We start from the raw sequence: 27,705 nt of genomic DNA on the forward strand, positions 1-27,705 counted from the left end.
AAGGCTTTGCCTCAACAGACCTTATCGTCTGTTGATCCCAAGATAACTTTGCTGCAGTCCATGCAGTCGCAGCTTGCGGTCTTAATGCGTGAGTTTCAGGCTGAGAAGGTTACACCTCCTCCTGCGAGCGCTCCGCCTCACCGCAGTCCAGTCTGCCAGGCGTACGAAGTTGAGGTTCCTCAAGCTACCTTACCGCGTTCGGAGTTGCCAGTTACCAGCGTTGTGCAGCAACCTCAACCTTCCTTAAGGCAACCTCAACAATGGGAGCAGGAGTCTTTTGCCTTGAGGCAAGATTTTCTTGCAGTTAGACCATCTTCGAGGCAACAACCTTTTGAGGTACGACAACCTCTACCATCCTTGAGGCAGCCACCTCAGCTCTCGCAGCTGCTACCTCAACTTTCCTCAAGGCGAGAGCCTCAACTCTTGAGGCTAGCTCCTCAGGAACCTCAACTTGTGAGACAGGAACTGCGTTCTGCGCAGCCACTACCTCAACTCTCGCAGCTCACACCTCAAGAACCTCAACTCGTGAGTCAAGAGCCTCTCTCTGCGCAGCCACCTCAACCCTTGAGGCAAGCGCAACTCTTGAGGCAGGAACCTCATGCTATGAGTCAGCCACCTCAACGCATGCATCTGCCACTTTCTCCTCAACTTGAGCCTCTTCCCATTCAACTTTGAAATAACAAATGACAATAATAACACCTCATTACTTTCATAACTTGCATTTGTAATCATATACATGTATGCCTACACAAACATTATGATAGAAGTTATTCGTATTACTTAAATAAACAAATATATATGTATTCCTTGCAATATATTTTTAACAAAATCGCAAAATATGGCAAAAATATCTTCAAAACAAAAATGATTCATGAGTTATGAATGTAATGTAAATATTATTTTGATATTAAAACCCCATGCAAGCATGCATGAAGTAATGCAGTGTTGCCAACAGGGCGAGTTTCCCTTTCCTGAGGTGAAGTAGATTATAGTGCTTATATTTAGTGCAGCTTAATTCTACGATTATCATGCCGGCTATCAAATTCATCAACAAAACAGTCTAAATCAATTCCCTCGGCACGTGCACTTTCAATGGACAGTAATGCGATATTACTCAAACTAGCACTGGTCATGGAATTTCTGAGAAATGTTACACGCCATGCAACATGCTCTGCTTACCTTACAGCATGCTCTACATACAGCATACTCTGCATACAGCATGCTCTGCATACCTTACCGCATGCTTCTCAGTCACACATCTTTGGTTGTTGCCAACTCACTAGACTGTCAAGCAGTTTCATAACGTTGCCTTCTAGTCTGCTGCTTTTGCACCAGTGAAACCCTCACTGAGAGAACTTAGCTTTTCTCGGATATGGTCCCTGTAGATGAGAAAGTGCTTTTCTCCCTCCTTCTGATATTCCCTTGAGTACTCTGTCATTTGGAGAGGAGCCTTTAGCTGCGTAGCCTCCTATGGACTTTTATTGAAGCATAACATGCTTCCAGGGAAGGTAATGGTTCCACTTCAGTCGCTAACCCCGTCTGTTACCACACCTGCTTCCATAGACCTTGAGCTGTGTTGCAAGACATGCAGTCCAAGCTTAGTCCTTGTTAGAGGATTTTTTGTTTACGGAGTCAGTGTGTCACTGGGAAGACGTTCTACAACCAGCAGAAGTGACTTGTTGTGACGCAGTGCGGCAACCTCAGCAACCCGATAAGGAGTTGTCTGTACGACCCAGACAGTCTAGACAGCTTCGGGTTGTCACTGTACTTCCTCGCTTCCCCATGGTTGACAGTTCACAGACTGTGCAGCAGTACCATGATCTTGTGTCCGGCTCCGTCAGACGACTGGCTTTTAAGAGCTCCCACAAGTCGTCGCTGTCTGGAGATTCTCAGATGGACTTTGGATCTGACCAAGGAACTGAGCCTCCTGGTCAGTTTTGAGGAGTCTCAGCTCGTCCCATCCCAGACCATTGTCTACCTGGGTATGGATCTTCAGAGTCGAGCTTTTCAGGCTTTTCCGTCGGCCCCAAGGATCTTCCAAGCCCTAGAATGCATCCAGAGCATGCTGAGAAGGAACCGATGCTCAGTCAGGTAGTGGATGAGTCTAACAGGGACACTTTCATCGCTGGCCCTGTTCATCGTGTTAGGGAGACTCCACCTCCCCCCCTTCAGTATCATCTAGCTGCTCACTGGATAAAGGACATGACGCTAGAGACGGTCTCAGTTCCTGTTTCCGAAGAGAGGAGGTCTTCTCTCGCGTGGTGTAAGAACAGCTTTCTTCTCAAGGAAGTCTACCTTTGGCTGTTCAGAAACCCGACCGCCGTCTCCTCTCGGACGCATCAGACACGGGCTGGGGTGCGACTTTGGACGGACAGGAATGCTCGGGAACATGGAATCAGGAGCAAAGGACACTTCACATCAATTGCAAGGAGTTATTGGCGGTTCTTCTGGCCTTGATAAACTTCAAGTCCCTCCAGCTTAACAAGGTGGTGGAGGTGGACTCTGACAACACCACAGCCCTGGCTTACATCCTCAAGCAGGGAGGGACTCTTTCGTGGAAGTTGTTCTAGATCGCAAGGGACCTCCTCATCTGGTCAAAAGATCGAAAGCTCACGCTGATAACGAGGTTCATTCAGGGCGGTATGAATGTCATGGCAGATCGCCTCAGCCGGAAGGGTCAGGTCATCCCCACAGAGTGGACCCTTCACAAGAATGTTTGCAGCAGACTTTGGGCCCTGTGGGGTCAGCCAACCATAGATCTGTTCGCTACCTCGATAACCTAGAGACTCCTGTTGTATTGTTCTCCGATTCCAGACCCAGCAGCAGTTCACGTGGATGCTTTTCTGCTGGATTGGTCCCATCTCGACCTGTATGCATTCCCGCCGTTCAAGATTGTCAACAGGGTACTTCAGAAGTTCTCCTCTCGCAAAGGGACACGGCTGACGTTGGTTGGCTCCTCTCTGGCCCGCGAGAGAATGGTTCATAGAGATACTGCAATGGCTGGTCGACATTCCCAGGACTCTTCCTCTAGGAGTGAACCTTCTACGTCAACCTCACGTAAAGAAGGTACACCCAAATCTCCACGCTCTTCGTCTGACTGCCTTCAGACTTTCGAAAGACTCTCAAGAGCTAGGGGCTTTTCGAAGGAGGCAGCCAGAGCGATTGCCAGAGCAAGGAGAACATCCACTCTCAGAATCTATCAGTCTCAAGGGGAAGTCTTCCGTAGCTGGTACAAGACCAATGCAGTTTCCTCAACCAGTACCACTGTAACCCAGATTGCTGACTTCCTGTTACATCTAAGGAAAGTAAGATCCCTTTCAGCTCCTACGATCAAGGGTTACAGAAGTATGTTGGCAGCGGTTTTCCGCCACAGAGGCTTGGATCTTTCCACCAACAAAGATCTACAGGACCTCCCTAGGTCTTTTGAGACCTCAAAGGAACGTCGGTTGTCCACTCCAGGCTGGAATCTAGACGTGGTCCTAAGGTTCCTTATGTCATCAAGATTTGAACCTCTCCAATCAGCCTCTTTTTAGGACCTCACATTAAAAACTCTTTTCCTCGTGTGCTTGACAACAGCTAAAAGAGTAAGTGAGATCCACGCCTTCAGCAGGATCATTGTTTTCACATCTGAAACGGCTACATGTTCCTTGCAGCTCGGTTTTTGCTAAACGAGCTTCCTTCACGTCCTTGGCCTAAGTCGTTCGAGATCCCAAGCCTGTCCAACTTGGTGGGGAATGAACTGGAGAGAGTACTTTGCCCAGTTAGAGCTCTTAGGTACTATCTAAAAAGGTCTTAACCTTTACGAGGACAATCAGAAGCCTTATGGTGTGCTATCAAGAAACCTTCTTTTCCAAGGTCTAAGAACTCAGTTTCTTACCTATTCAGGCTTCTGATTAGGGAAGCACATTCTCATCTGAAGGAAGAAGACCTTGCTTTGCTGAAGGTAAGGACACATGAAGTGGGAGCTGTGGCTACTTCAGTGGCCTTCAAACAGAACCGTTCTCTGCAGAGTGTTATGGATGCAACCTATTGGAGAAGCAAGTCAGTGTTCGCATCATTCTATCTCAAAGATGTCCAGTCTCTTTACGAGTACTGCTACACCCTGGGACCATTCGTAGCAATGAATGCAGTAGTAGGCGAGGGCTCAGCCACTACATTCCCATAATCCCATAACCTTTTAACCTTTCTCTTGAATACTTTTTATGGGTTGTACGGTCGGCTAAGAAGCCTTCCACATCCTTGTTGATTTGGCGGGTGGTCAATTCTTTCTTGAGAAGCGCCGAGGTTAAAGGTTGTGATGAGGTCCTTTAGTATGGGTTGCAGCCCTTGATACTTCAGCACCTTAGAGTTGTTCAGCCTCCTAAGAGGAACGCTGCGCTCAGTAAGGAAGACGAACTTATTTAAGGCAGAGTAATGGCTCAAGTCGACTTCCTTACCAGGTACTTATAATTTCATTGTTATTTTGAATAACTGATAATATGAAATACGGGATACTTAGCTTCTTGATATACATGTACACTGGTTTTCACCCACCTCCCTGGGTGTGAATCAGCTACATGATTATCGGGTAAGATTAATATTGAAAAATGTTATTTTTATTAGTAAAATAAATTTTTGAATATACTTACCCGATAATCATGATTTAATTGACCCACCCTTCCTCCCCATAGAACCAGTGGACCGAGGAAAAATTGAGGTGGTGTCAACAAGAAGTACTGCAGTACCTGGCCACAGGTGGCGCTTGTGAGTACACCCCCCTCTTGTATAGCGATCGCTGGCGTATCCCTTCCGTAGAATTCTGTCGGGCAACGGAGTTGACAGCTACATGATTATCGGGTAAGTATATTCAAAAATTTATTTTACTAATAAAAATAACATGTTCCGACACAGATACAAACCTTCGCTACTTATCGGATATTACTTGCTGCAACGCTGAAAACCAGCCAAGACAATTTTAGTGAGGGATAATTACCCCATCCTCTAGTTAGCGGGAGGGGGTTGGGGTAGACTCGCTACCCCGCCCACTCACACCTGTCGGTTGAGTAACCGATAAACAAACTGTCTTGACTTTATTACTTTTTCTTTTTCTTTTGTGTGTATCGGTGTGTGTACGGTTAGTGTCCCGTTATGCGGACATGTCCAGGAATTGAATGCCGCCGCTGCGGCACGTTCATGTCGTCCATGGAGACAGACCCACACCCTTTATGTACGGCTTGTCAGGGAACTCGGTGTTCGCGGGACAACACCTGTTCCGAGTGTAGGGAGTGGCCTGCCTCCCAGTGGGAGAGGTATGCGTGTAAGAAGAAGAAGAAGAAATCTAAACGTGAATTTTCGTTTTCGGGGTCTTCCTTGAAATCGAAGAATTTTAAATATTTAACTTAGCCGGTGAATATATAGCTGCAACTCTGTTGCTCGACAGACAAAAACTGTACAAAAAAAAAACTCGCCAGCGATCGCTATACAGGTTGCGGGTGTGCCCATCAGCGCCATCTGTCGGCCAGATACCAAGCTCTATGTAAACAAAGACTCAATTTTCTCTCTGTCGACGTGTCGACAAGACGTACTTTACTCGCTGTTGCTAACTGGAGTTTTTCACATCATCTTTGGTGAAGCACTATATTCTGGTTTTGAGCTTTCGCTGTGCAGGGTTTTTCTTCAAATAAATCCTTGAACTCTTTTTTTGTATCGGATTCATTGTTGATGACTTAGATCGTTTTTTGGAATTTTCCCTTGACCAATTCAAAATGGCTGACCTTTCACAAGTTCCCAAGTTTAGAAAATGCAATGCTAGGGACTGTTCTAGGCGTCTTCCAAAGGCTTCTATCGACCCTCACACTGTTTGTTCCAATTGTCGGGGTAAAACCTGTCAATTGGAAGATCGGTGTGAGGAGTGCGTGGGCCTTTCGGAATTCGATTTTATCGAATTTGAAAAGTACACACGCAGGCTAGAGAGAGATAGAATTAGGAGAAGTTCTTCTAGGTCTATTGATGTTTCCTCTCCTCATGCCCCACAACCTATTCCTTCCCCTGTAGTGGTTGTTCCTAACCCCCCTCCTAGCACTCAGGAACCATCGATGGCTGACATGATGCGTGCCATCCATGCCCTGGGGGAGAGAGTTGAGTCCCTTGCAAGTGACCACAATTAACTCATGGCGGATGTTAAGGAGCTTAAGTGCCAAAGTGCCGCGGGAAGTGAGAAAGTGCCAAGTGAAAGTGTTGTGAACAGTGTTGCGCTTGAGGGTTCGTCTGTTCGTACCTGTCGTCCTCCTAGTCCGGGACCTCTTGCAAGCTCCCAAGTCCAGGGGAGAAGCAATGTCGCACGACGCATGGGTTCGAGAGGCTTTAATCAGCGAACAGACGTTCCCTCCATGGTATCAGGCGTATCTCCCCAAGATCGCCCCTACCTACGTAAGACGAGAGAGCCCATTTATACCTCGTCGTCTGAAGGTGTTTCTCGTAAGAAACTTTGGACCAAGGTCTCACGGCCTTTAAAGCGTAAATCGGTCCCTTCAGTACAAGTCCAACGTCCCGGTTGTAGCCACTGGGTCAGTTCGGACTCGTTGCCGTCATCTGATGACTGCTCACCGCCTAAGAGAGGCAAAGCGGTACCGCTTCAGTCACTAACACCGTCTGTCGTCGCACCTGCTCCCGTTGACCCTAAATGGGCTTTGCTGCAAGACATGCAGTCCAAGCTTACGTCTTTGATGCAGGACTTTCATGCGGAGAAGGTTGCTACCGTACCTTCTGGCCAACAACCTTCCAAGCGATCGGTTGTGCGTCCTGTTGACGCTGAGGTAACCTTCTCGCGTCTACCAGTTGAGGTGGTGCCTCCACCGATGCGATCCAGTGTGGGTTGCCAGCCACACGTTGACGTTAAGCGACGCACGGAGGTGGTTGTTGACGTTCAGGACGTTCAACAACCATCAGAGGGGACTTGTTTTGACGCTGTGCGTCAACCTCCGCAACCCGGTGTGGTTTCCACTGCTCAACCCAGTCGGTCTAGACACTCTCGGGTGGACGCTGTGCGTCCTCGCGCTCCCATGGTTGTTGACAGTTCACAGACTGTCAGACTGTGCAGCAGTTCCATGACGTTGCGTCCGGCTCCGTCACGCATGCACCAGTGCGACTGGACTCAGCGAACCAGACGTTGCCCACTCCGTTGCCGTTTCCTCATCAGTTTTCGGATGAGGAACTTTCTGATGAGGATGTTGCTGAACAACAAGACGATCAACAGTCAGAACTGGACGAGCCTAAGTCAACTCAACCATCTTTGGACTTTAGAAAAGTCTTGGCTATATTCAAAGAGTTGTTTTCTGACCAGTTTGTTTCTGTGGCTCCTCGTTCTCCGCCGTCAGAGTTTGTATTAGGCATGCCTTCTACCGCACCTGCCTTTACTAGACTCGTCCTCGCACGCTCGTCTAAGAGAGCTTTGCGGCTGATAGGAGACTGGTTAGAGTCCAAGAAGAGTTTAGGGAAGACAGCATTTGCCTTTCCCCCAGCTAAACTCTCTTCTAGATCGAGCGTCTGGTATGCCACGGGAGAAGTTCTCGGCTTGGGAGTTCCTGCCTCTGCCCAGGGCGACTTCTCAAGTCTTGTAGACTCTCCCCGCCGCCTTGCCATGAGACGCTCGAAGATTTGTTGGTCATCATCGGACCTGGACCACCTTATGAAAGGGATCTTTAGGGCTTTTGAAGTCTTTAACTTTTTAGACTGGTGCTTAGGAGCCCTGAGCAGGAAAATCTCTTCGATAGATAAAGACATTTCTTTGCTCATTATGTCCTGCATGGACAAGGCCGTCCGTGATGGGTTCAATGAGCTAGCTGCCTCATTCACGTCCGGAGTCCTGAAAAAGCGAGAGTCTCTCTGCTCGTTCCTGTCTGCTGGAGTTACACCATGCCAGAGATCTGAACTTCTCTTTGCTCCCCTTTCCAAGTGCCTGTTTCCAGAAGTCTTGATAAAGGAAATTGCTGCTTCGTTAGTGCAGAAGGACACTCACGATCTAGTTGCGTCCTCAGCTCGCAAAGCTCCCCCTTTGCCTTCATCTTCTGCTAGACCGAGGATAGACACTCCAGCGTCTCGCTTTATTCCGCCCTTTCGTGGCAGAGCCTCCAGCAGAGGAGGTGCTCGTGCCGAAGGGAAGCGAGGGAAGAGGAAAGGATCCAAGTCCTCTAAGGGCAGAGTCTGACTGCCCGCAACTTCAGACAGCAGTGGGAGCCAGACTCAAGAACTTCTGGCAAGCCTGGGAGAGGAGAGGCGCAGATTCACAATCTGTGAAGTTACTCAGAGAGGGGTACAAAATCCCTTTTGTACGCAAACCCCCTCTAGCAACGTCTCCCATCGATCTCTCTCCCAGGTACAGAGAGGAAGAAAAGAGACAAGCCCTGAAACTGGAAGTGTCTCTTTTGCTAGAGAAGGGAGCGGTGGTCAAAGTCTCGGACCTTCAATCACCGGGATTCTACAACCGCCTCTTCCTAGTTTCAAAGAAGACAGGAGGGTGGAGACCGGTGCTAGACGTCAGTGCTCTGAATGTCTTTGTCACAAAGACGAAGTTCTCCATGGAGACCACAAAGTCAGTCTTAGCAGCGGTCAGAAGGGAAGACTGGATGGTCTCGCTAGACCTAAGGGACGCCTACTTCCACGTCCCCATTCACTCAGACTCCCAACCTTTTCTGAGATTCGTTTTCGAAAATGTGGTCTACCAGTTTCGGGCCCTGTGCTTTGGCCTAAGCACAGCTCCTCTCGTGTTTACGAGGCTGATGAGGAATGTGGCCAAATTCCTCCACTTATCGGACATCCGAGCCTCCCTTTATTTGGACGACTGGCTTTTCAGAGCCTCTTCCAGTCGTCGCTGTCTGAAGGATCTCAAGTGGACTCTAGATCTGGCCAAGGAATTGGGACTCCTAGTCAATTTGGAAAAGTCGCAACTGGTCCCATCCCAAACTATTGTGTATTTAGGGATGGAGATTCACAGTCTAGCTTTTCGGGCTTTTCCGTCGGCCCAGAATAAGTCAAGCCCTGTTATTCATCCAGAACATGCTGAAGAAGGAACGCTGCTCAGTCAGGCTGTGGATGAGTCTGGTAGGGACGCTGTCATCCCTGGAACAATTTGTGTCACTAGGAAGACTACACCTCCGTCCTCTTCAATACCATCTAGCTTTTCACTGGAAAAAGGACAAGACGCTAGAAGCGGTCTCGATCCCGATTTCCGAAAAGATAAATTCTTGTCTGACTTGGTGGAAGGACAATATCAACCTAAGAGAGGGTCTTCCCCTGGCTGTTCAGACTCCCAACCACGTTCTCTTCTCGGACGCATCGGACGTGGGCTGGGGCGCGACACTAGACGGTCGGGAATGCTCAGGACTGTGGAACTCGAGTCAGAGGAGCATGCATATCAACTGCAAGGAGCTGTTGGCAGTACATCTGGCCTTGAAAAGCTTCAAGTCTCTCCTTCGAGGCAAAGTGGTGGAAGTAAACTCAGACAACACCACGGCCTTGGCATACATCTCCAAACAAGGTGGTACCCACTCACTGACGTTGTACGAGATCGCAAGGGACCTGCTCATCTGGTCAAAAGGTCAAGACATCTCCCTAGTAACGAGGTTCATCCAAGGCAACTTGAATGTCATAGCAGATTGTCTCAGTCGGAAAGGGCAAGTAATTCCAACAGAATGGACCCTCCACAAGGGTGTGTGCAAGAGACTTTGGGCCACTTGGGGCCAACCAACCTTAGATCTCTTTGCAACCTCGCTGACCAAGAGGCTTCCAATCTATTGCTCGCCAGTCCTGGACCCAGCAGCAATACATATAGATGCCTTCCTCCTAGATTGGTCACATCTGGATCTCTACGCATTCCCACCGTTCAAGATTGTCAACAAGGTACTGCAGAAGTTCGCCTCTCACGAAGGGACAAGGTTGACGTTAGTTGCTCCCCTCTGGCCCGCGAGAGAATGGTTCACCGAGGTACTTCGATGGCTAGTAGACGTTCCCAGAAGTCTTCCTCTAAGGGTGGACCTTCTACGTCAGCCTCACGTAAAGAAGGTACACCAAAGCCTCCTCGCTCTTCGTCTGACTGCCTTCAGACTATCGAAAGACTCTCGAGAGCTAGAGGCTTTTCGAAGGAGGCAGCCAGTGCGATTGCTAGAGCAAGGAGAGCGTCCACCATTAGAGTCTACCAGTCGAAGTGGGAAGTCTTCCGAGACTGGTGCAAGTCAGTTTCTGTATCCTCGACCAGTACCTCTGTAGCTCAAATAGCTGATTTTCTCTTATACCTGAGAAAAGGATGATCCCTTTCAGCTCCCACTATCAAGGGCTACAGAAGCATGTTGTCATCGGTCTTCCGGCATAGAGGCTTAGATCTTTCCAGCAATAAAGATCTTCAAGACCTCCTTAAGTCTTTTGAGGCCACCAAGGAGCGTCGTTTGGCTACCCCTGGATGGAATTTAGACGTGGTGCTAAGATTCCTCATGTCAGACAGGTTTGAGCCGTTACAATCAGCCTCCCTGAAAGATCTCACTCTAAAGACACTTTTCCTGGTATGCTTAGCCTCGGCTAAAAGAGTCAGTGAGATTCATGCCTTCAGCAAGAACATCGGATTTTCGTCAGACAAAGCCACCTGTTCGCTGCAACTTGGTTTTCTAGCCAAAAATGAGCTGCCTTCTCGGCCTTGGCCTAAATCTTTCGATATTCCCAGCTTATCGGAGATCGTAGGCAATGAACTAGAAAGAGTCTTATGCCCTGTTAGAGCTCTTAAGTTCTATTTAAAGCGTACCAAACCTTTACGAGGCCAATCTGAAGCTTTATGGTGTTCAGTTAAGAAACCATCTTTGCCTATGTCAAAGAATGCTTTATCATACTTTATCAGATTGTTAATACGAGAAGCTCATTCACATCTGAGTGAGGAAGACCGAGCTTTGCTTAAGGTGAAGACGCACGAAGTTAGAGCTGTAGCAACTTCCGTGGCCTTTAAGCAAAATAGATCTCTGCGAAGTATAATGGACGCAACCTATTGGAGAAGCAAGTCAGTGTTCGCGTCTTTTTATCTAAAGGATGTCCAGTCTCTTTACGAGAACTGCTACACACTGGGACCATTCGTAGCAGCGAGTGCAGTAGTGGGTGAGGGCTCAACCACTACAATTCCCTAATTCCATATCCTTTTAATCTGTCTCTTGAAATGTTTTTTAATGTTGTTTTTATGGGTTGTCCGGAAGGCTAAGAAGCCTTTCGCATCCTGGTTGATTTGGCGGGTGGTCAAAGTCATTTCTTGAGAGCGCCCAGATTAGGGGTTTGATGAGGTCCTGTTGTATGGGTTGCAGCCCTTGATACTTCAGCTCCTAGGGGTCTATCAGCATCCTAAGAGGATCGCGAGGCTCCGTAAGGAAGACGTACTTATAAGGCAGAGTAATCGTTCAAGTCGACTTCCTTACCAGGTACCTATTTATTTTGTTTTTGTTATTTTGATAACTTCTAAAATGAAATAAAAACTCTTAGCTCATAAAATGTAAACATATTTTACTGGTCTCTACCCACCATCCTGGGTGTAAATCAGCTATATATTCACCGGCTAAGTTAAATATTTAAAAATGATTTTTTAATTATAGAATAAATTTTTGAATATACTTACCCTGTGAATATATAAATTAAATGACCCTCCCTTCCTCCCCAATAGAGACGCAGTGGGACGAGGAGAAAATTGAGTCTTTGTTTACATAGAGCTTGGTATCAGGCCGACAGATGGCGCTGATGGGCACACCCGCAACCTGTATAGCGATCGCTGGCGAGTTTTTTTTTGTACAGTTTTTGTCTGTCGAGCAACAGAGTTGCAGCTATATATTCACCGGGTAAGTATATTCAAAAATTTATTTTATAATTAAAATATCATATTACGGGTTTCTGCTTCCTTTACGCCCAAATCTCTGCCCGAAGCTAATCCTCGATCAGGCCCTTCCGGGGCACGGTCGAGCAGTAGCGCAGGGCTTGTAACTCCAGGGCAACCCCGGTGGGATAGACGAAGGGGCAGCTCCCCTAGTGAGTCGGCTCCTTCTCTTCCCCCAGGGAGCACCTGTTCTTTTCCAGACCTTGTGTCTTTATGGCCATCGCTGGGCGTCGATAGTCCCCCTACGAAGGAAGTTCTCCTCGAACTCCTCCAAAGGGGAACAGAGAGAAGACGGTCATCTCCTTCCTCTGCGGAGGTCGATTCTCTTCTTCTGGGCGCAGGCGCTGTTGCCCGTCGGTCAGGCCGAGAGTCTGGTTCCAACGCCGAGGAGTTAGCTAACCCACCAGGGGCAGTGGCAGAGCTCTCTCCAAGGCAAGCTTCCCCTTATGGAGAACATATCTCTCGTTCGTGAGAGAAGATTGCCTCTGTGCATTGGCAATCTCCTTACACTTTAGGTTCTCCTCTAGGGGCGGAAAGAGAACCTTGTTATAAGCGTAGTTCTCCTTCCCTGCGGAGGAATTATCTGTAGACCTTAATTGGTCTCCCCCTCAGGCGAAGTCTGTTAAACGTTCCTCTCCGGAGGCTCGTAGAGTGGAGGGGTGAGTAACCCCTCTACACCCCGGACGTTCTCCTCGGGCTGTGAGGAGATGTCTTTTTGAACCTGCTGGTTCTCCTCACGTTGACCCTTCGGGGTCTCGGGACGATCACCCATTGGGCTGGCGTGATCGTGAGCCTTCAGGCTCTCGTCATGTTGATCGTGCAGGTTCTCATGACAGCAGGAGTCCTCCGGGTCTCCGTCGCGCTGAACCTTCGGGCTCTCACGACTTGAAACCTTTGGGTTTCTGTTACGCTGAACCCTCGGGCTCTTGTAACGACGGTAACGTTGAACCTACGGGTTCTCGTACCATCAGTCACGTTGATCCTTCGGGATCTTGTGACAGAGGAACCTCGATTCCTCGTTATGTTGACCCTTCGGGGTCTCGTAACCTGAGTTACGCTGAACCCTTGGGCTCTCGTAACTCTAGTTGCGCTAACACTTCGGTGTATCGTGACAGAGAAACTCCGGTTTCTCGTTGCGTTGATCCTTCGGGTTCGTGCAACAAAGTTCACACTGAACTTTCGGGTTCTCGTGACCAGAGTCATTCCTTTTATGACAGAGAGTTTTCAAACTCTCGTTGTGTTGATTGTTTGTGCTTACACAACACAAGCTATCGTGAACTTTCTAGTGAGCGTAGCAGTGAGTTCTCTCACCAACCTGAGAGCTCTCGCGCTCACTACCAAGTTGGGGCGTATGACCGTTTTGGCGCACGCAGACAAAATGCCGATCATGGCGCGCGGGTTCATCCTATGGTGCGCCATATGCGCGAACATCTTGTTGCTCGCCATGCGCGCGAACATCCTGTTAGGCACCATGCGCGCGAACATCCTGTTAGGCACCATGCGTGCGAACAACACACTGCGCGCCATGCTTGCGAGCAACCTTATGCGCGCCAGGTGCACTCCATGAGTGCGAAAAGTTGCGTGCAATCGGGAAGGGCGCACGCACGAGCACCCTTCCGCCTACCAACAGTTGGGCGCAAGAGCGCAGGTCCATCTTGGCGCTCACAATCAGTCTCTCGAGCCCCTTAGACTTCTACAGAGACAACAGTCGCCTGCGCGACAGAGCCCAGACCCTATCCCTAAGGGTAGGCCTTTGCCGATCTTGCCTGTAGGGAAGCCTCCATCAGACAAGAGGGTTAGGAAACCTGCCCAGGTTCCTTAACCCAGGGAGCAGTTCTTTCCTAAGGACCTTCCCCTTAGTTCTTCAGGAGCCCGTGACCCCCCTGTGGCTTAGCACCTTATTCAATCTAATGCGCCAAGCCATGAGAGGAGTCGTTTCCCACTCCCAGTCCTTAGGTGACACACCTAGGATTCCCTTGTCGCCTCCTCTCTTCCCAGGGTCCTCTCCTCCCTCCGATCCTAGTAGGAGTTCGGAAGATCCCGCACAGGCAGGTCCTTCTGGCAAGGGGAGACAGTCATCCCCTTGCAAAAGACCTCTGGAGGAGATTAGGCATGAACCTCATGGTAGCCCCCTGCAGTTCAAGACGCCACAGGCCAGGCCAAAGGGGAAAAGGAAAAGGATTCGTCCTTCGCCCACCAAGGAAGATGGGGTTACTTCCAATGGAGACTCCTTCCGTCCTTTACCGGTCGAAATAGTGTCTAAGGAGGCACGACCTGCGACCGGACGGGACTCACCCTGTACGGCAACGGACTTACATTCCACCCGTAAGCCGACGGAGTCCTCTAGGCCCTTGGGGACAGAGGACCTCCGGCCTCGTGGGAGGGAACTGAAGGATTTGTTCACCATCCCCAAATCCTCGGCCAGGCTTCCTTCCTCACTGCCTCCCAGGCAGCCGGAAGCGAGCACCTCCCCGCTAGTCTCCCTATCCCCAGTCTATACAGTTGATGACTTTGACCCATTCCGGGGTCCTATGGATGAGAGCTCGGACGTGGAAGGGCAGAGCGATCTCGAGGACGACGCACTGCCAGCAGCCGCTATCCCTAAGCTTACGGAGGATGAAAAAAAGGAGTCGGAACACGCCTTTTGCCAGGTCCTAGCCTGCATCCGTTCCATCAATGGACTTCCAGATCCATCAGCAGCCCCTTTAGATGGAAAAGAAACAGTCCTTGACCAGTTCTATGGCACTCAGAAACCTCATAGGACCAGTGCAGCTTTACCCTGGTCAAAGGGGTTGAAGAGTGCCAAACAGAAGGCAGTGTCCCAGGCAACTGGGTCCACCTCTTCTCTCCGCTCCAACTCGTCTTCCAAGTTCCTACCTCCTCCGTATGTGTTTCAGGGAGGTACTTCGAGATCCTCGGGGAATCTCTTCCAACGCTGCCTCTTGACCACTCTATAGAGGCACTCTCGAAGGCCACCCCCTTCGAGAAACTTACGGGACTTCTAGTCTCCTATTCCTATTCGCCCTCTGAAATCCTAAACCAGGAGAAGGTGGCGAAGTACGCCATGCAGGCTACTTCGTGGCTGGATTTCTAGTTAGGATCCTTAGGACAACTGATGCGGTCTAAAGACCTGTCTCGGGAGTCCTCCAGGAAGTCTTTGGAGACTTCCCTATTGTCTGGCACTCGTGCCATCGAGTTCCTCTCCCATCAGGTAGTGAACCTTAGGGCCAACACTATTCTGAAGAGGAGAGATGTTGTCATAGGCAAGTTCTATAGACATCTCCCTCAGGTCGAAGTAGCGAGACTGAGAAATGCTCCTTTCGAGGGGAATTCTTTGTTCCATCCTGAGGATGTCGAGGGGGTGGCAGAGAGGTGGAGGAAGTCCAGTCAGGACTTCCTCATCCGAAAGGTCTTAACAGCTAGACCTTACCCTCTCAGCCACAGCGGAAAGCACAGCAAAACCCGCAGCCGAAAAGGACTAGAGACCCAAAGAAGCAGGGTAAAAAGGGTGTACTGCAGGCCTTTCACAGCAAAAAGTCCTTTCGTGGAGGAAAGGGTAAGAAGGGATCTGGCCGAGGCCGGTCCCAATAAGACATGCAATCCTCCCATTTGCCCACCTGTGGGGGGATGCCTGCAAAGCCGCTGGCAGAGGTGGCTTCACCACGGGGCCGAACCCTGGACGGTCGAGGTGATTCAGGGTATTGTATCCCGTTCACGCTCTCTCTCCCTCCACTGACTCGAGTGCCGATTCCATCGAACTCCTGTGTGAAGGGATCCGCATAGGAGTTTTCCGTCAGGGCAGAAGTCCAGTCCATGTTGGAGAAGGACGCTCTCCAGGAGGTCCTCGATGGGTCCCCAGGCTTCTACAGTAGACTCTTTCTTGTGAAAAAGGTGTCTGTAGGCTGGAGACCAGTCATTGACCTCTCGGCCGTGAACAGGTTTGTTGAACAGACACCTTTCAGGATGGATACGGCCGACACAGTCAGACAAGCGATAAGACCCTAGGACTTCATGTTCACTCTAGATCTGAAGGACGCATACTTCCAGATTCCAATTCACCCGTCTTCCAGGAAATATCTGAGATTCATGTTCAATCGGAAGCATTACCAGTTCAGGGTACTGTATTTCGGTCTTTCCACAGCACCCCAGGTATTCACGAGAGTATTCGCCCTAGTATCATCTTGGGCTCACAGAGTCGGCAACCGTCTCCTAAGATACTTGGACGACTGGCTGATTCTGGCAGACTCGGAGGCGGCCCTTCTTCGCCACCGAGATGAGGTTCTAAAGTTTTGCCAGGATCTGAGGATCGTGGTAAACCTCGAGAAGTCTCAACTGCTCCCCTCTCAAGAACTGGTATACCTAGGCATGCGATTAGACACCCTAAGGGACAAAGCGTTTCCATCAGACAAAAGGATCCAGAGACTGAGGGAGATAGTACAGGTCTTCCTCAGTCGGGAAGAGCTCCCGGCGCAGTATTGGCTTCGCCTCCTCGGTCACCTTCCTGACACGACTGGTCCCCAACAGTCGCCTCAGGATGAGATCCCTCCAGTGGCGACTAAAGTCCCAGTGGAACCAACACTCCGATTCCCGGGATCACCTAGTCTGCATAGGGCTAGAGGAACAGTCGGACCTCAGGTGGTGGGTGGCAGAGCCGAACCTCTGCAAAGGGGTCAATCTTCTCGTCTCTCCCCCGGAATTGATACTTTTTTCGGATGCATCATAAGAAGGGTGGGGGGCTCACGTGCTGCACCATTACATCTCCGGCCAATGGTCCGAATCAGAAAGGTACCAGCACATGAATCTCTTGGAGATGAGGGCAGCCTTTCTGTCCCTCAAAGAGTTCCACCAGGAATTGGTGGGGTATTCCGTCATGTTGATGACCGACAACACCACGGTAGTAGCTTATCTAAGCAAACAGGGCGGTACCTTTTCGCAGCAGCTGTGCCATCTTGCAGTAGAGATACTCAGATGGCCAGAGGACAACTCGGTGACTCTATCAGCTCGCTTCTTTCCGGGCAAGCGGAATGTGCTAGCAGACAAGCTGAGCAGAGTGATTCAGATAGTTGGCACCGAGTGGTCTTTGAATCCTCTGATAGCCAACAAAGTCCTGACTTTGTGGGGTTCCCCGACTGTGGATCTGTTCGCAACGGTCATGAATTTCAGGCTCCCGTTGTACTGCTCCCCAGTCCCGGATCCCCAAGCTCTTTGGCAAGATGCTTTCCAATAACGGTGGATAAACCTGGACGCTTACGCGGTTCCCCCGTTCTGTCTGATGAGAAAAATCCTCAACCAGGTATGAGCAAGCAACAACTTGCAAATGACCTTCATAGCTCCGCTATGGCATCACGCAGAATGGTTCCTGGACCTTCTGCATCTCCTCACGGAGATCCCGAGGGAGCTTCCTCCACAGCACGACCTCAAACAACCACATGCCAACATCTTCCACAAAGCCGTAACCTCGCTTCAACTTCACGTATGGAGACTATCCAGCACCTCCTCACACAGAGAGGCTTTTCGCAACCGGTTGCGAAAAGAATGGCTGGACACCTCAGGAGATCCACAGAGGCAGTCTACTAGGCGAAGTGGTCAGCTTTCTGTGGTTGGTGTCGTGGAAGGGATATTTCTCCCCTCGATGCCTCTGTTCCAACTATAGCGGAGTTTCTTGTATACCTTCGGGAAGAAATGCTTCTCGGTCTCGGCAGTCAAAGGCTACCGCTCAGCCTTGAGTCTCGCCTTTAGACTGAAAGGAGTCGATATTTCCTCCTCGTTGGAACTTTCTTTGCTCGTACGCAGTTACGAGCTTACTTGTCCCCAGGCAGAGCTAAGACCTCCCCCTTGGAACGTGGTTCGGGTCCTCAGGTCTTAGAAGGGCTTCCCCTATGAACCACTACGCCAGGCATCAGATTGCAACCTCACGTGGAAGACGGTGTTCCTGCTCGCTCTGGCTTCGGCCAAGAGAGTCAGCGAACTTCATGGTCTATATGCTGATGTCTCCCACTCTAGGAGATGGGGGGAAGTAATTCTCAACTACGTCCCTGAGTTTGTAGCTAAAACTCAAAATCCGGGTGTGCCGGACTCCAGGTTCGGCCCATTTCGGATAGAGAGTCTTCGTTCTGTAACCGAAGATCCTGACCAACTGTTACTATGTCCAGTAAGGAGTCTGAGGTGTTACTTAAAAAGAACAGCAAAAGCTGGCCCCCGTGTACAAGCACGTTTTGTCAGCACGGGGAAGGTTAAGAGGAGGGTCACGAGGAATACTATTTCCTCCTGGATAAGGAAAGTAATCGAATACGCTCTATATCCAGATCCTCTTCTGTCCAGCCGACCCAGAGCTCATGACGTCAGAGGCATTGCAACGTCTCTGGCGTTCAAGAAGAATTTTTCTGTGGCACAGGTATTGCAAGTGGGCGTGTGGTAGTGTCAGACGACCTTCACAGCCCACTACCGGAAAGACGTAACCCACAGGAGCATGGAAACCTTCTCCATTGGTCCTGTGGTGGCCGCACAACAAGTGATCTAATGCCTCAGGCTCTTTGATGGACAAGTAGCAGAGGGTTGAGTGCTGAGGTTACCCGGGTTAGTCTGGGGTGAATAAAAAGAATGTCTGGGTCACTTCTTTCTTTCTCCTTCTCTCCCCCCTGGGGAAACAGCTCTGCAAGACTGAAGCATAGCTGACCTCACCCCTCTGCAGGTAAGATTCATTTCCCTTGTGCATCCTGAGTATGAATGAATACTTTGTTACATCACCAATACCTCATGAGGGAGGGTATTGGATATGTCTTAGAATCCTCGAGTTCCTACGTAAAGACAAGCCATGAGTCTCTCTCACACAAGCTTATGCAGGCCACTATCATTGAGTTACCTTGTACTGTGACTACTTTGATTTTAGCGATGGTAGGGTTCCTACTAATTAGATAAAAAATCAATTAGAAGGAACCCCGGGTCATGACCAAGGCCAGTTGGTAGAACTTCCTCCATCCTAAGAGTAAGTCACCTGATAAATAGCGAAGGTTTGTAACTTTGTCGGAACAAATAACAAATTTGGAAATAATTTGTATTTTTCCTAACATACAAATCTGGAGCTATTTATACAAATTGGCACACCACCCTGTCCCCCTAGAAGTCCTGCCAGAAAACAAAATTGGTTACTCAACCGACAGGTGTGAGTGAGCGGGGTAGCTAGTCTACCCCAACCCCCACCTGCTAACTACCAGATGGGGTAATTATCCCTCACTAAAATTGTCTTGGCTGGTTTTCAGCGTTGCCGAAAGTAATACCCGATAAATAGCTCCAGGTTTGTATGTTAAGAAAAATACAAATGATTTCTTTGTTATACTGAATTAAAAATTGAGTAATTACTCAAAAGTGTCCATAAAATATACAATTCACATATAGTGATACTTTTGAGTTATTACTTCATTATCTAAATGGTAGAGTCCCACCCTTCCATTACCACTTGCAAGTACATAGGAGCTTGATGTGTTTTTTTCTTTTCGCGAGCGAAGCGAGCACACGGCGCAGCAAAACCCATTAGGGACATGAGCTCGCTTTGCTCGCGTAAAAAACCAAACCATCAAGCTCGTATTTACTGGCAAGCGGTAATGGCTGGGTAAGTCTCTACCGAAAATTTTTTTCTTTTAATTTAGTATATGTTTTGAATAGATATCAAATGTTCTTTGGCAACTCAAACTTCTGCTTGGTTGACTATGTTGATGATGTCAGTTCCAGGTCATTTAGTGAGGAAACCCAGCTAGTTTTTTTATAATTCTATAGTTTTTTACAATTTTAACTTCGTTTCCCAAGGGTGAATTGTTTTAGAATGTGAAAAAGTAATAGAGGAAAATAATAACATTGCATAATTTGGCAGTATATGGAAAGCGTGCTGTTGTAAACAAATTGTGCCAGTTTAAATGGATTTATAGGTATTTTAGATGTACCTAGTTCTCCTCATCCCTAATCTGAAAACTCTAATTGTTCCTATACTAACAAACCTTCTGTTATTTATGTGGATATTCTTTCAGCGGCAGCTGGAGGTATCTATTAGACTAAATGCGAGGTGAAAACCCTACCTAAACCGCTTAGCGGGTAGTCAGGGGGTAGCTGGGGGCTACTCAGCCACCTCTGTATATACGCTCACAGCTGTGAAAGACGTCACTTTTTCTTTTGGCTCAGTAGAGATCGCACGTATCCGCTCTCCTCCTGACTCATTGAACCTTCTGATTTTGGCTTTCTCTTTTCAGGTGTGCATGTCCTTTTTTTGCGATCGCCTTCATCATGCGAACATATCCATGGCGAGAGGATGCCGCGTTTGGGACCTTCATGTCGTTGTTGGAGACCGACCCGCACTCTGTATGCCTTACGTGTCGAGGGCATCGTTATGAGCAGGACTCGCCTTGTGTGGTGTTAGAAGTTGTCTACCTCCCAATGAGAGAAGTTTGGAGGGCACAGGAAGAAGAAGTCTAAGCCCGATCGTTCTCCCTCATGGTCGAGCAGTACGCGTTCGGGACCCTTTTCCAAGGAGGAGCTGCAGCGCCTTCTTCAGCGTGGTACCACGAGGGAACCTTCTCTGGAGCCGTCGACATCTCATGCTCTGAAATTGTGCAAGGTCCATCTGTCGCCTTCCCCTGGTCCTTCCATGCGTGGACGAGGTGATCGTTCGAGCGGAAGATCGCAATGATCTTAGGTCATCATGATCAGAGTGTTCTACGCCTAGAAGACGCTCACACTCTACTGTACAGCTTCGCGCTCACGAGACCGTAGGTCTCAATGCTCTTCTCGGAGGCGTTCCTCTTCACGAGGACGAGTCTTCCGAATGCGTTCTTCACGATCACGAAACAGGTCTAGTCCTAGGTCCAAACTCTGGCGTTCTAGATCGTCACAATCTAGATCTGGGGAGTCTTAGCTCAGCGCTCGCGTAAGTGACGCTTGGAGATGCGTTCTGATGCAGCATGTTCTTCTCAGAGAGTAGTCCCTACTCAGACCTTCGTCGGACGTAGGTGCTCCTCTGGCACAGCAGGAAGTCGTTAGACCTTCCTCTTCCTCTGTGGCTCCTAGTGCTCCTGTTATGAGCACTTCTGCTCGTGAAACTCATATGTTGACACCTGAAGTTCGCGAGTTTGCGCGGGAATCTCACAATTTCACGAGCAAAGCAGCAAACTTCGCGAGTAGATGTGTCGAGATTGCAAGAATGTGCGGATCCAACACCTTCCTTTCGCCATTCTGAGTCTTCCACCTCCAGAGGAAGACCAACACCTTTCCCAGAAGGGTTTAAGGAGCCGCCGAACAAGTCGCAAACATTCCTAATAGTCCGGCCCTTCCTCCGCGTTCAAAGGAACGTATTCCTCTGCCTCAGAGGTTATCTCCTCTGTCAACTGGGCACCCTGCTAGGGTTTCACCTAGGAGACACACATCGAGGGACTTCCATGGTGGAACTAGGGAGACAGGGCTTCCTCCATGGGCATCGACCTTCATGGCCGATATCCTGAAGGCTCTGAAGTTGGCATCTCCAGCACCACAATCCCCGACTGATCCAGTCAGGGCTACCCCTAGGATACCTTTGGAACCCACGTCGAGCTCGTCAACTGAGAGTCAAGACCCTAGAAGGAAGTCGACGGCAGAGAAAGTGTGGAGAAGGCCAAGCCCCTGCTGATTCATACATGGCTAACTTGCTTTTCATGCCAGTAAAGGCAAAGGAAGTCATTAAGAAGAGGTAGAGGAGACGGATGAGAGGCATGACTCCACCTCAGGCTGACATCATCCATCCTAGGACGAGTAGGAGCATGGGCTTGCAAAGGGAGAACGCAATCCATCCAATCCTCAAGACATCGAGGTAGTGCCTCCGGACCAGCATCTGGTTTCTGTTCGTCTTCCAGAGGAAGAGCATCCAGGTACTAAGCCTAAGGTTTCGTCTAAGTCCTCGAAGTCCTCGCAGGTTCCACCTCCTAAGATCGCGGAGGATCGTACCGTGCGAAGGGAATCGAAGGTCTCTAAGACGAAACCAAAGAACACTATGGCAAGGGAAGCTAGAGAGGATGAAGCAATGACGCGGTCCCCAGTGGCGGGTCCATCCACGGCTTCAGTTGACAACCCTGACCTACCCCAGGCTCTAGACGTGAGCCTGGAGGTGGTCGACCCCTTAGACTCGGAAGATGAAAATCTTCCAAAGGTAGCCAGTCCGAACTGTCACTCCGAACAGAAGAGGAAAGAGTCGGAAAATACCTTTTGGCTGGTCCTCACCTGTATGAGGGCCATTAACAGGCTATCTATTCCTGGTTCCACCACCCAGGAAGGGAAGGATATGGTGCTTGACAAGATTTTTGAGACCCAGAAGCCTTCCCTGTCCAGTGCAGCTTTGCCCTAGTCCAAAGGCCTGACAGCTGCCAAGAGGAAAGCTATCTCTCAGATAGCCGGAACTTCCAATTCCTTGAGGGCAGGTTCCTCATCTCTGTCTCTTCCACTTCCTTTTGTGTTACAAAGGAAGTATTACGAGATCGAAGGGGAACCACACTCCCATGTCCCTTGACCCTTCGATAGAGTCCCTAACGAAGGGAGTTTCTACTCAATCCCTCTCCACTCTGATGGCCTCACTGTCTGTGCTTGAGATCCTGAACGTTGAGAGAGGCGCGAAGTATGCCATGGAGGCTGCTTCATGGCCAGATCTATGGTTAGGATGACTAGGATTCTTGGTTCGCTCCCATGACTTGTTGAAGGAGTCGGTCAGGAAGACGGAGTCCTTCCTACTGTTATATACTCGGACTCTTGAGTTCCTATCTTACCATGTGGTTAATCTGTGGGTGAACGCCATACTCAGGAGGAGAGATACCATCATAGGACGGTCACATAAGCAGTTGCCGAAAGTGGAGGTCTCTCAACTGAGGAACTCCACTCTCGAGGGTTCTTCTCTCTTAGTTCCGAAGGAGACAGAGAGGGCTGTTGAGCGATGGAGGAAATCGTCAAATGATTCTCTCCTCCATAGGGCCATGACATCTCTGTCCTATGGTAGACTTTCCCAGTCTTCTCGGCTTCAGCAAGCACCTTCCTCTAACCAGTCAAATGCTAGGTCCTCGGGACCTTCTAAGGTATCTAAGCGGCTCTTTCAGTCCAAAGGACAGAAGGGGTTCAAGTCCTTCAGGGGAAAGAAGGAAGGCAGCCGAGGTGGCCACTCCCACTATGAATAGCATGCCTACAGCGCCGCTGGTAGAGGTGGCAGCTTCATGGGACATATTCTTGGACGGTCGATGTGATCGCCCTAGTGTATTGCGTCCTATTCACTCAATCTCTCCCTCCTCTGACTTGGGACCCAGTGCATCTCGGCTTCTATGCGAAGGGATCCGCAGCGGAACAAAGTCCAGACCATGCTGCAGAAGGGTGCTCTCCAAGAGATAGTGGATGGGTCTCCAGGCTTTTACAGTCTGATTTTTCTGGTGAAAAAGACGACTGGAGGCTGGAAACCAGTGATCGATCTCTCCCCTCTGAACAACTTTGTCCAACAGACTCAGTTCAGAATGGAGACAGCAAACACGGTCAATCAAACAGCACGTCCAAGGGACTCCATGTGCACACTGGATCTGAAGGACGCTTACTTCCAGATCCCAAGACATCCGTCTTCAAGTAAGTATTTAAGGTTCATTCACAAAGGAAAGGTATACCAGTTCAAGGTTCTTTGCTTCAGTCTCTCGACAGCCCCTCAGGTTTTTACCAGAGTGTTTGCCCTAGTCTCATCTTGGGCTCACAAGAACGGCATCCGTCTTCTCAGATATCTGGATGACTTGCTGATCCTAGCAGACTTGGAGACGACCGTTCTTCGTTACCGAGACAGGGTTCTCGAGTTTTGTCAGGATCTGGAGGTCCTGATAAATTGCAAGAAGTCATCACTGCAACCTTCACAGAGACTGGTATACCTTGGAATGATCAGACACTGTCCTAGAGAAAGTCTTCCCATCAGATGAAAGAGTACACAGGCTGAAGGAAGTGGCTGCTCCCTTCATCAGGAAAGAAGTTCTTCCGGTCTCTCGTTGGCAGAGTCTATTTGGCCATCTAACCTCTCTCATCTGTCTTGTTCCAAACGGCTGCCTTAGGATAAGATCCCTGTAATGGCAGCTGAACTCCATGCGGAACCAACATTATGGCTCACCGAACACCCAAGTTCCTATAACCCAGGATCAGGTGACGGATTTTTGAGTTGGTGGATGGTAGACGAAAATTCGGCAAGGCCAGAATCTTCTCTTTCCCTCTCCAGATTTGATGCTCTTTACAGATGCATCAAAAGAAGGGTGTGGGGCTTATCTGCTGCACCATACAATCTCTGGCCTTTGGTCAGAATCAGAAAGGTACCAGCACCTAAATCTTCTAGAGATGAGAGCAGCCTACCTAGCTCTTCCACAGTTCCAACAGTTGCTGGCAGGTCACTCTGTGGTGTTGATGAGCAACAACACCACATTAGTGGCTTACATAAACAAACAGGGCGGTACCTTTTTGCAGCCTCTATGCCATCTTGCAGTAAAGATCCTCAGATGGTCAGGAGAATATTCGGTGGCTCTATCAGCTCGCTTCATTCCCGGCAAGAGGAATGTGCTCGCGGACAATCTGAGCAGAAGAACTCAGATAGTAGGCTCTGAATGGTCTTTGAATCGTTCGATAGCCAACAAAGTCCTGACTTTTTGGGGTCCCCTGACTGTAGACCTGTTCGCAGCATCTCTGAACAGCAAGCTCCCACTTTACTGTTCTCTAGTCCTGGACCCTCAGGCTCTATGTCAAGATGCATTCCAACAACGGTGGTACAACATCGATGTGTACGCCTTTCCCCTTGTTTTGTCTGATGAGAAGGCTACTCAACCAAACCAGAGCGTCCAAAGATCTATTGATGACCCTTGTAGTTCTGCTATGGCATTACGCAGAGTGGTTCCCAGACCTCCTGCAACTTCTTGTAGATCGACCGAGAGAACTCCCTCCACGACCAGATCTACTCAGACAGCTACAAGCGAACATCTTCCACAAGACCATGCAGTCGCTTCAACTTCACGGGTGGAGACTCCAGTGTCTCCTCACTCAGAAGGGCTTTTCACTACAAGTTGCGGAGCGAATGTCCGGATACTTGTGTAGATCCTCAGCCTTGGTCTATCAGGCCAAGTGGAGAGTCTTCTTTGGTTGGTGTTGTGGAAGGAATATCTCTCCACTCGATGCCACTATTCCAAGAATAGCGGAGTTTCTTGTATACCTTTGGAAGGAAAAGCTCCTTTCAGTATTGGCGGTGAAAGACTATCGCTCAGCCTGGAGCTTTGCCTTCAAGCTGAAAGGAGTCAACATTTCCTCTTCGTTGGAGCTTTCTCTACTCATACGGAGTTATGAGATCACTTGCCCCCAGGCAGAGATCAAGCCTCCGCCTTGAAATGTGGTTCGTGTACCGAGATCCCTAAAAGGACCTCCCTACGAACCATTACGCCATGCAACTGACCGAAATCTCTCTTTGAAGACTGTGTTCCTGCTTGCTTTAGCCTCGGCAAAGAGAGTCAGTGAACTGCATTTCCTCTCATATGACATCACCCATTCAAGGGGATGGGGGGGAAGTGACGCTCAGTTTCGTCCCTGAGATTATTGCTAAGACTCAAAATCTGGGGGCGCTGGACTTTAGATTCGGGCCCTTTCAGATTTTGAGTCATCGTTCTGTAACCAACGACTCAGATCAGTTGTTGCTTTGCCCTGTGAGGAGAGATATTATCCTAAACGCAATGCTGCAATACGGCCCAGATTAACATCACTGTTTGTTAATTCATGGAGAGTAAAGAGGAGGATCACAAAGAACACAGTATTCTCCTGGATTCGCCAAGTGATCGAAAGAGCCTTGGCTCCAGATCCTCCTCAGGCTTGTTGACCTAGAGCTCATGACGTCAGAGGAATCAGTACTTCCCTCTTGTTCAAACGCAACTTTTCTGTGTTGCAGGTCTTCCAAGCTGGTGTGTGGAACAGACAAACCACATTCACAGCCCATTACCCCAAAGATGTGACCCACAGGAGGCTAGATACATTTACTATCAATCCTATGGTGGCTGCTCAACAAGTGGTTTAAGATACTGTAACTCAGGCTCCTTAATGGACAAGTAGAAGTTGGTTGAGGCCATTGGTTACCCGGGGTAAGACTGGGATGAATGACAAGAATGTCTAGCTTTCCTTCCTTCATCTTCCCCTTTCTTGGGGTACAGCGCCATGGGTCCCTCTGCAAGCTGTCTTCAACCTCTGTAGGTAATTATCGCTTCCCTTGTGTAGCCTAGTATAAGCCATAAAATTTTTATACTGTCCATTTCACTATTACTTCTGCGAGGGAGCAATGGGATACGTCTTGTTGTTTTTTTCCGATTTAAAACTCAGATGTTTCATACAAAGAACAACCTCTATGTTACTATATTAAACAGGCCGCGAATATACTGGTACTCACTTTGTATATTTCAGCGAGGTGTCGAAGTTTTCCTTTGACCACAGTCATTTACAGTACAGTACAGTACTAGGTAAAACCGGGTCAATGTCCATGCCAGATCTAGGACTTCCACCCACCTAAGAGTGAGTCATTCACATAAATAACGGAAGGTTTGTTAGTATGGGAACAAATTATAAATTTGGAGATAATTTGTATTTTCCCCTAACCAATATAAACCTGAGTTATGTAAATTGGCCTGCTACCACCTGTCCCCCAGGAGTCCTGCCTGCAATAAAAAGTGACATCTCACAGCTGTGAGAGTATATATAAAGGCAGCTGGGTACCCCCCCAGCCACCCTGTGCCTACCCACTAAGTGGTTAGGCAGGGTTGCCACCTCGCAATTGAAGTTTAATGGCTACCTCCAGCTGCCGCTGAAAGAATATCCACATGAATAACTCCAGGTTTGTAATAGTTAGGGAAAAATACAAATGATCTCCGAATGTTATTTTTTTCACCTGAAAAGGAAGATTAGAATCAGGCATTACTATCAGGTACTATTAAAGTTTTGCCTGAGATTATGTGGAGTATAGCACAATGAAAATACAATACAGTAACCTTTTAGATGCACTGCTCATAATGTTTAATCCTCTTATTTAGTATATAATTACCTTTTACTTGATAGATAAAAGTACTTTGCTTGAAAAAAAAGTCCACTTACAGTACTTGATACCATGTGCACTAGCTGATCTAATTAAGCACATCCTTGTTTTTAATGTCCCAGAGAAAATTAGTGTGAACAATCTCAAATGAAATTGAAAATTAGCAATTTGAGATGCCAAATAATTGACTATTTAGTCTAGCAAAGTGATAAGCTATCACTTATCCACTTAGTTTTTCCACCAAAACATTTTTTATTTGCTTAAGTTTATTTTTTTTTTACTTTATTTGTTCCTATTTTTCCTCTTTGCAGTCTGATGTTGGAAACTAATTACCTTCCCGAAAGTCCACCTGAAAGTCCTGTGATAATAGCAAAAATGGATCCTGCAAGGCATAGATTTCCATGCTGTATTGTTTGGACTCCTTTGCCCTTATTGTCGTAAGTAACAAAAAATGTCTCGATTTGTTAAGTTACTACTTGCATTATTTGTTAATTAGTAATTGTTCCTACACAAATGCAAACTCTTGTCGTTTAATAAGAATCTGCTTTTAGGTTGGCTAGAACTTCGGCTGGTTAGATTTATAACTAGGCATCAATAGTTGCTGGTGGGTGATGAGGAAGTCTAGCCAGTACACTGAATAGCCACTTTGTTTACAGTAGCCGTAGAATACAGATGTACAGTACTCCCATCGCCATCATCTGGGTGTTTTAATTATTTATTTGTTTTTCTAGTTTATGGTTAGCAGTTCATTGTGTGTGATGGA

General features: G+C 48.5%; 1 protein-coding gene across 1 annotated transcript in view; it reads left to right on the top strand.

Moving 5' to 3' along the window:
• The window catches only part of LOC137653638 (transmembrane protein 222), an 84,452-nt gene that overhangs the window by 27,524 nt on the left and 29,223 nt on the right, over nucleotides 1–27,705 (top strand). The window contains exon 2 of the mRNA XM_068387212.1: nucleotides 27,254–27,379. Within this exon, the coding sequence (XP_068243313.1) occupies nucleotides 27,258–27,379 (122 nt within the window). The 5' untranslated portion in view covers nucleotides 27,254–27,257. The remainder of the gene's footprint in view (nucleotides 1–27,253; nucleotides 27,380–27,705) is intronic.

The sequence above is a fragment of the Palaemon carinicauda genome, chromosome 14 (assembly GCF_036898095.1).
Source record: "Palaemon carinicauda isolate YSFRI2023 chromosome 14, ASM3689809v2, whole genome shotgun sequence".
Taxonomy (NCBI): domain Eukaryota; kingdom Metazoa; phylum Arthropoda; class Malacostraca; order Decapoda; family Palaemonidae; genus Palaemon; species Palaemon carinicauda.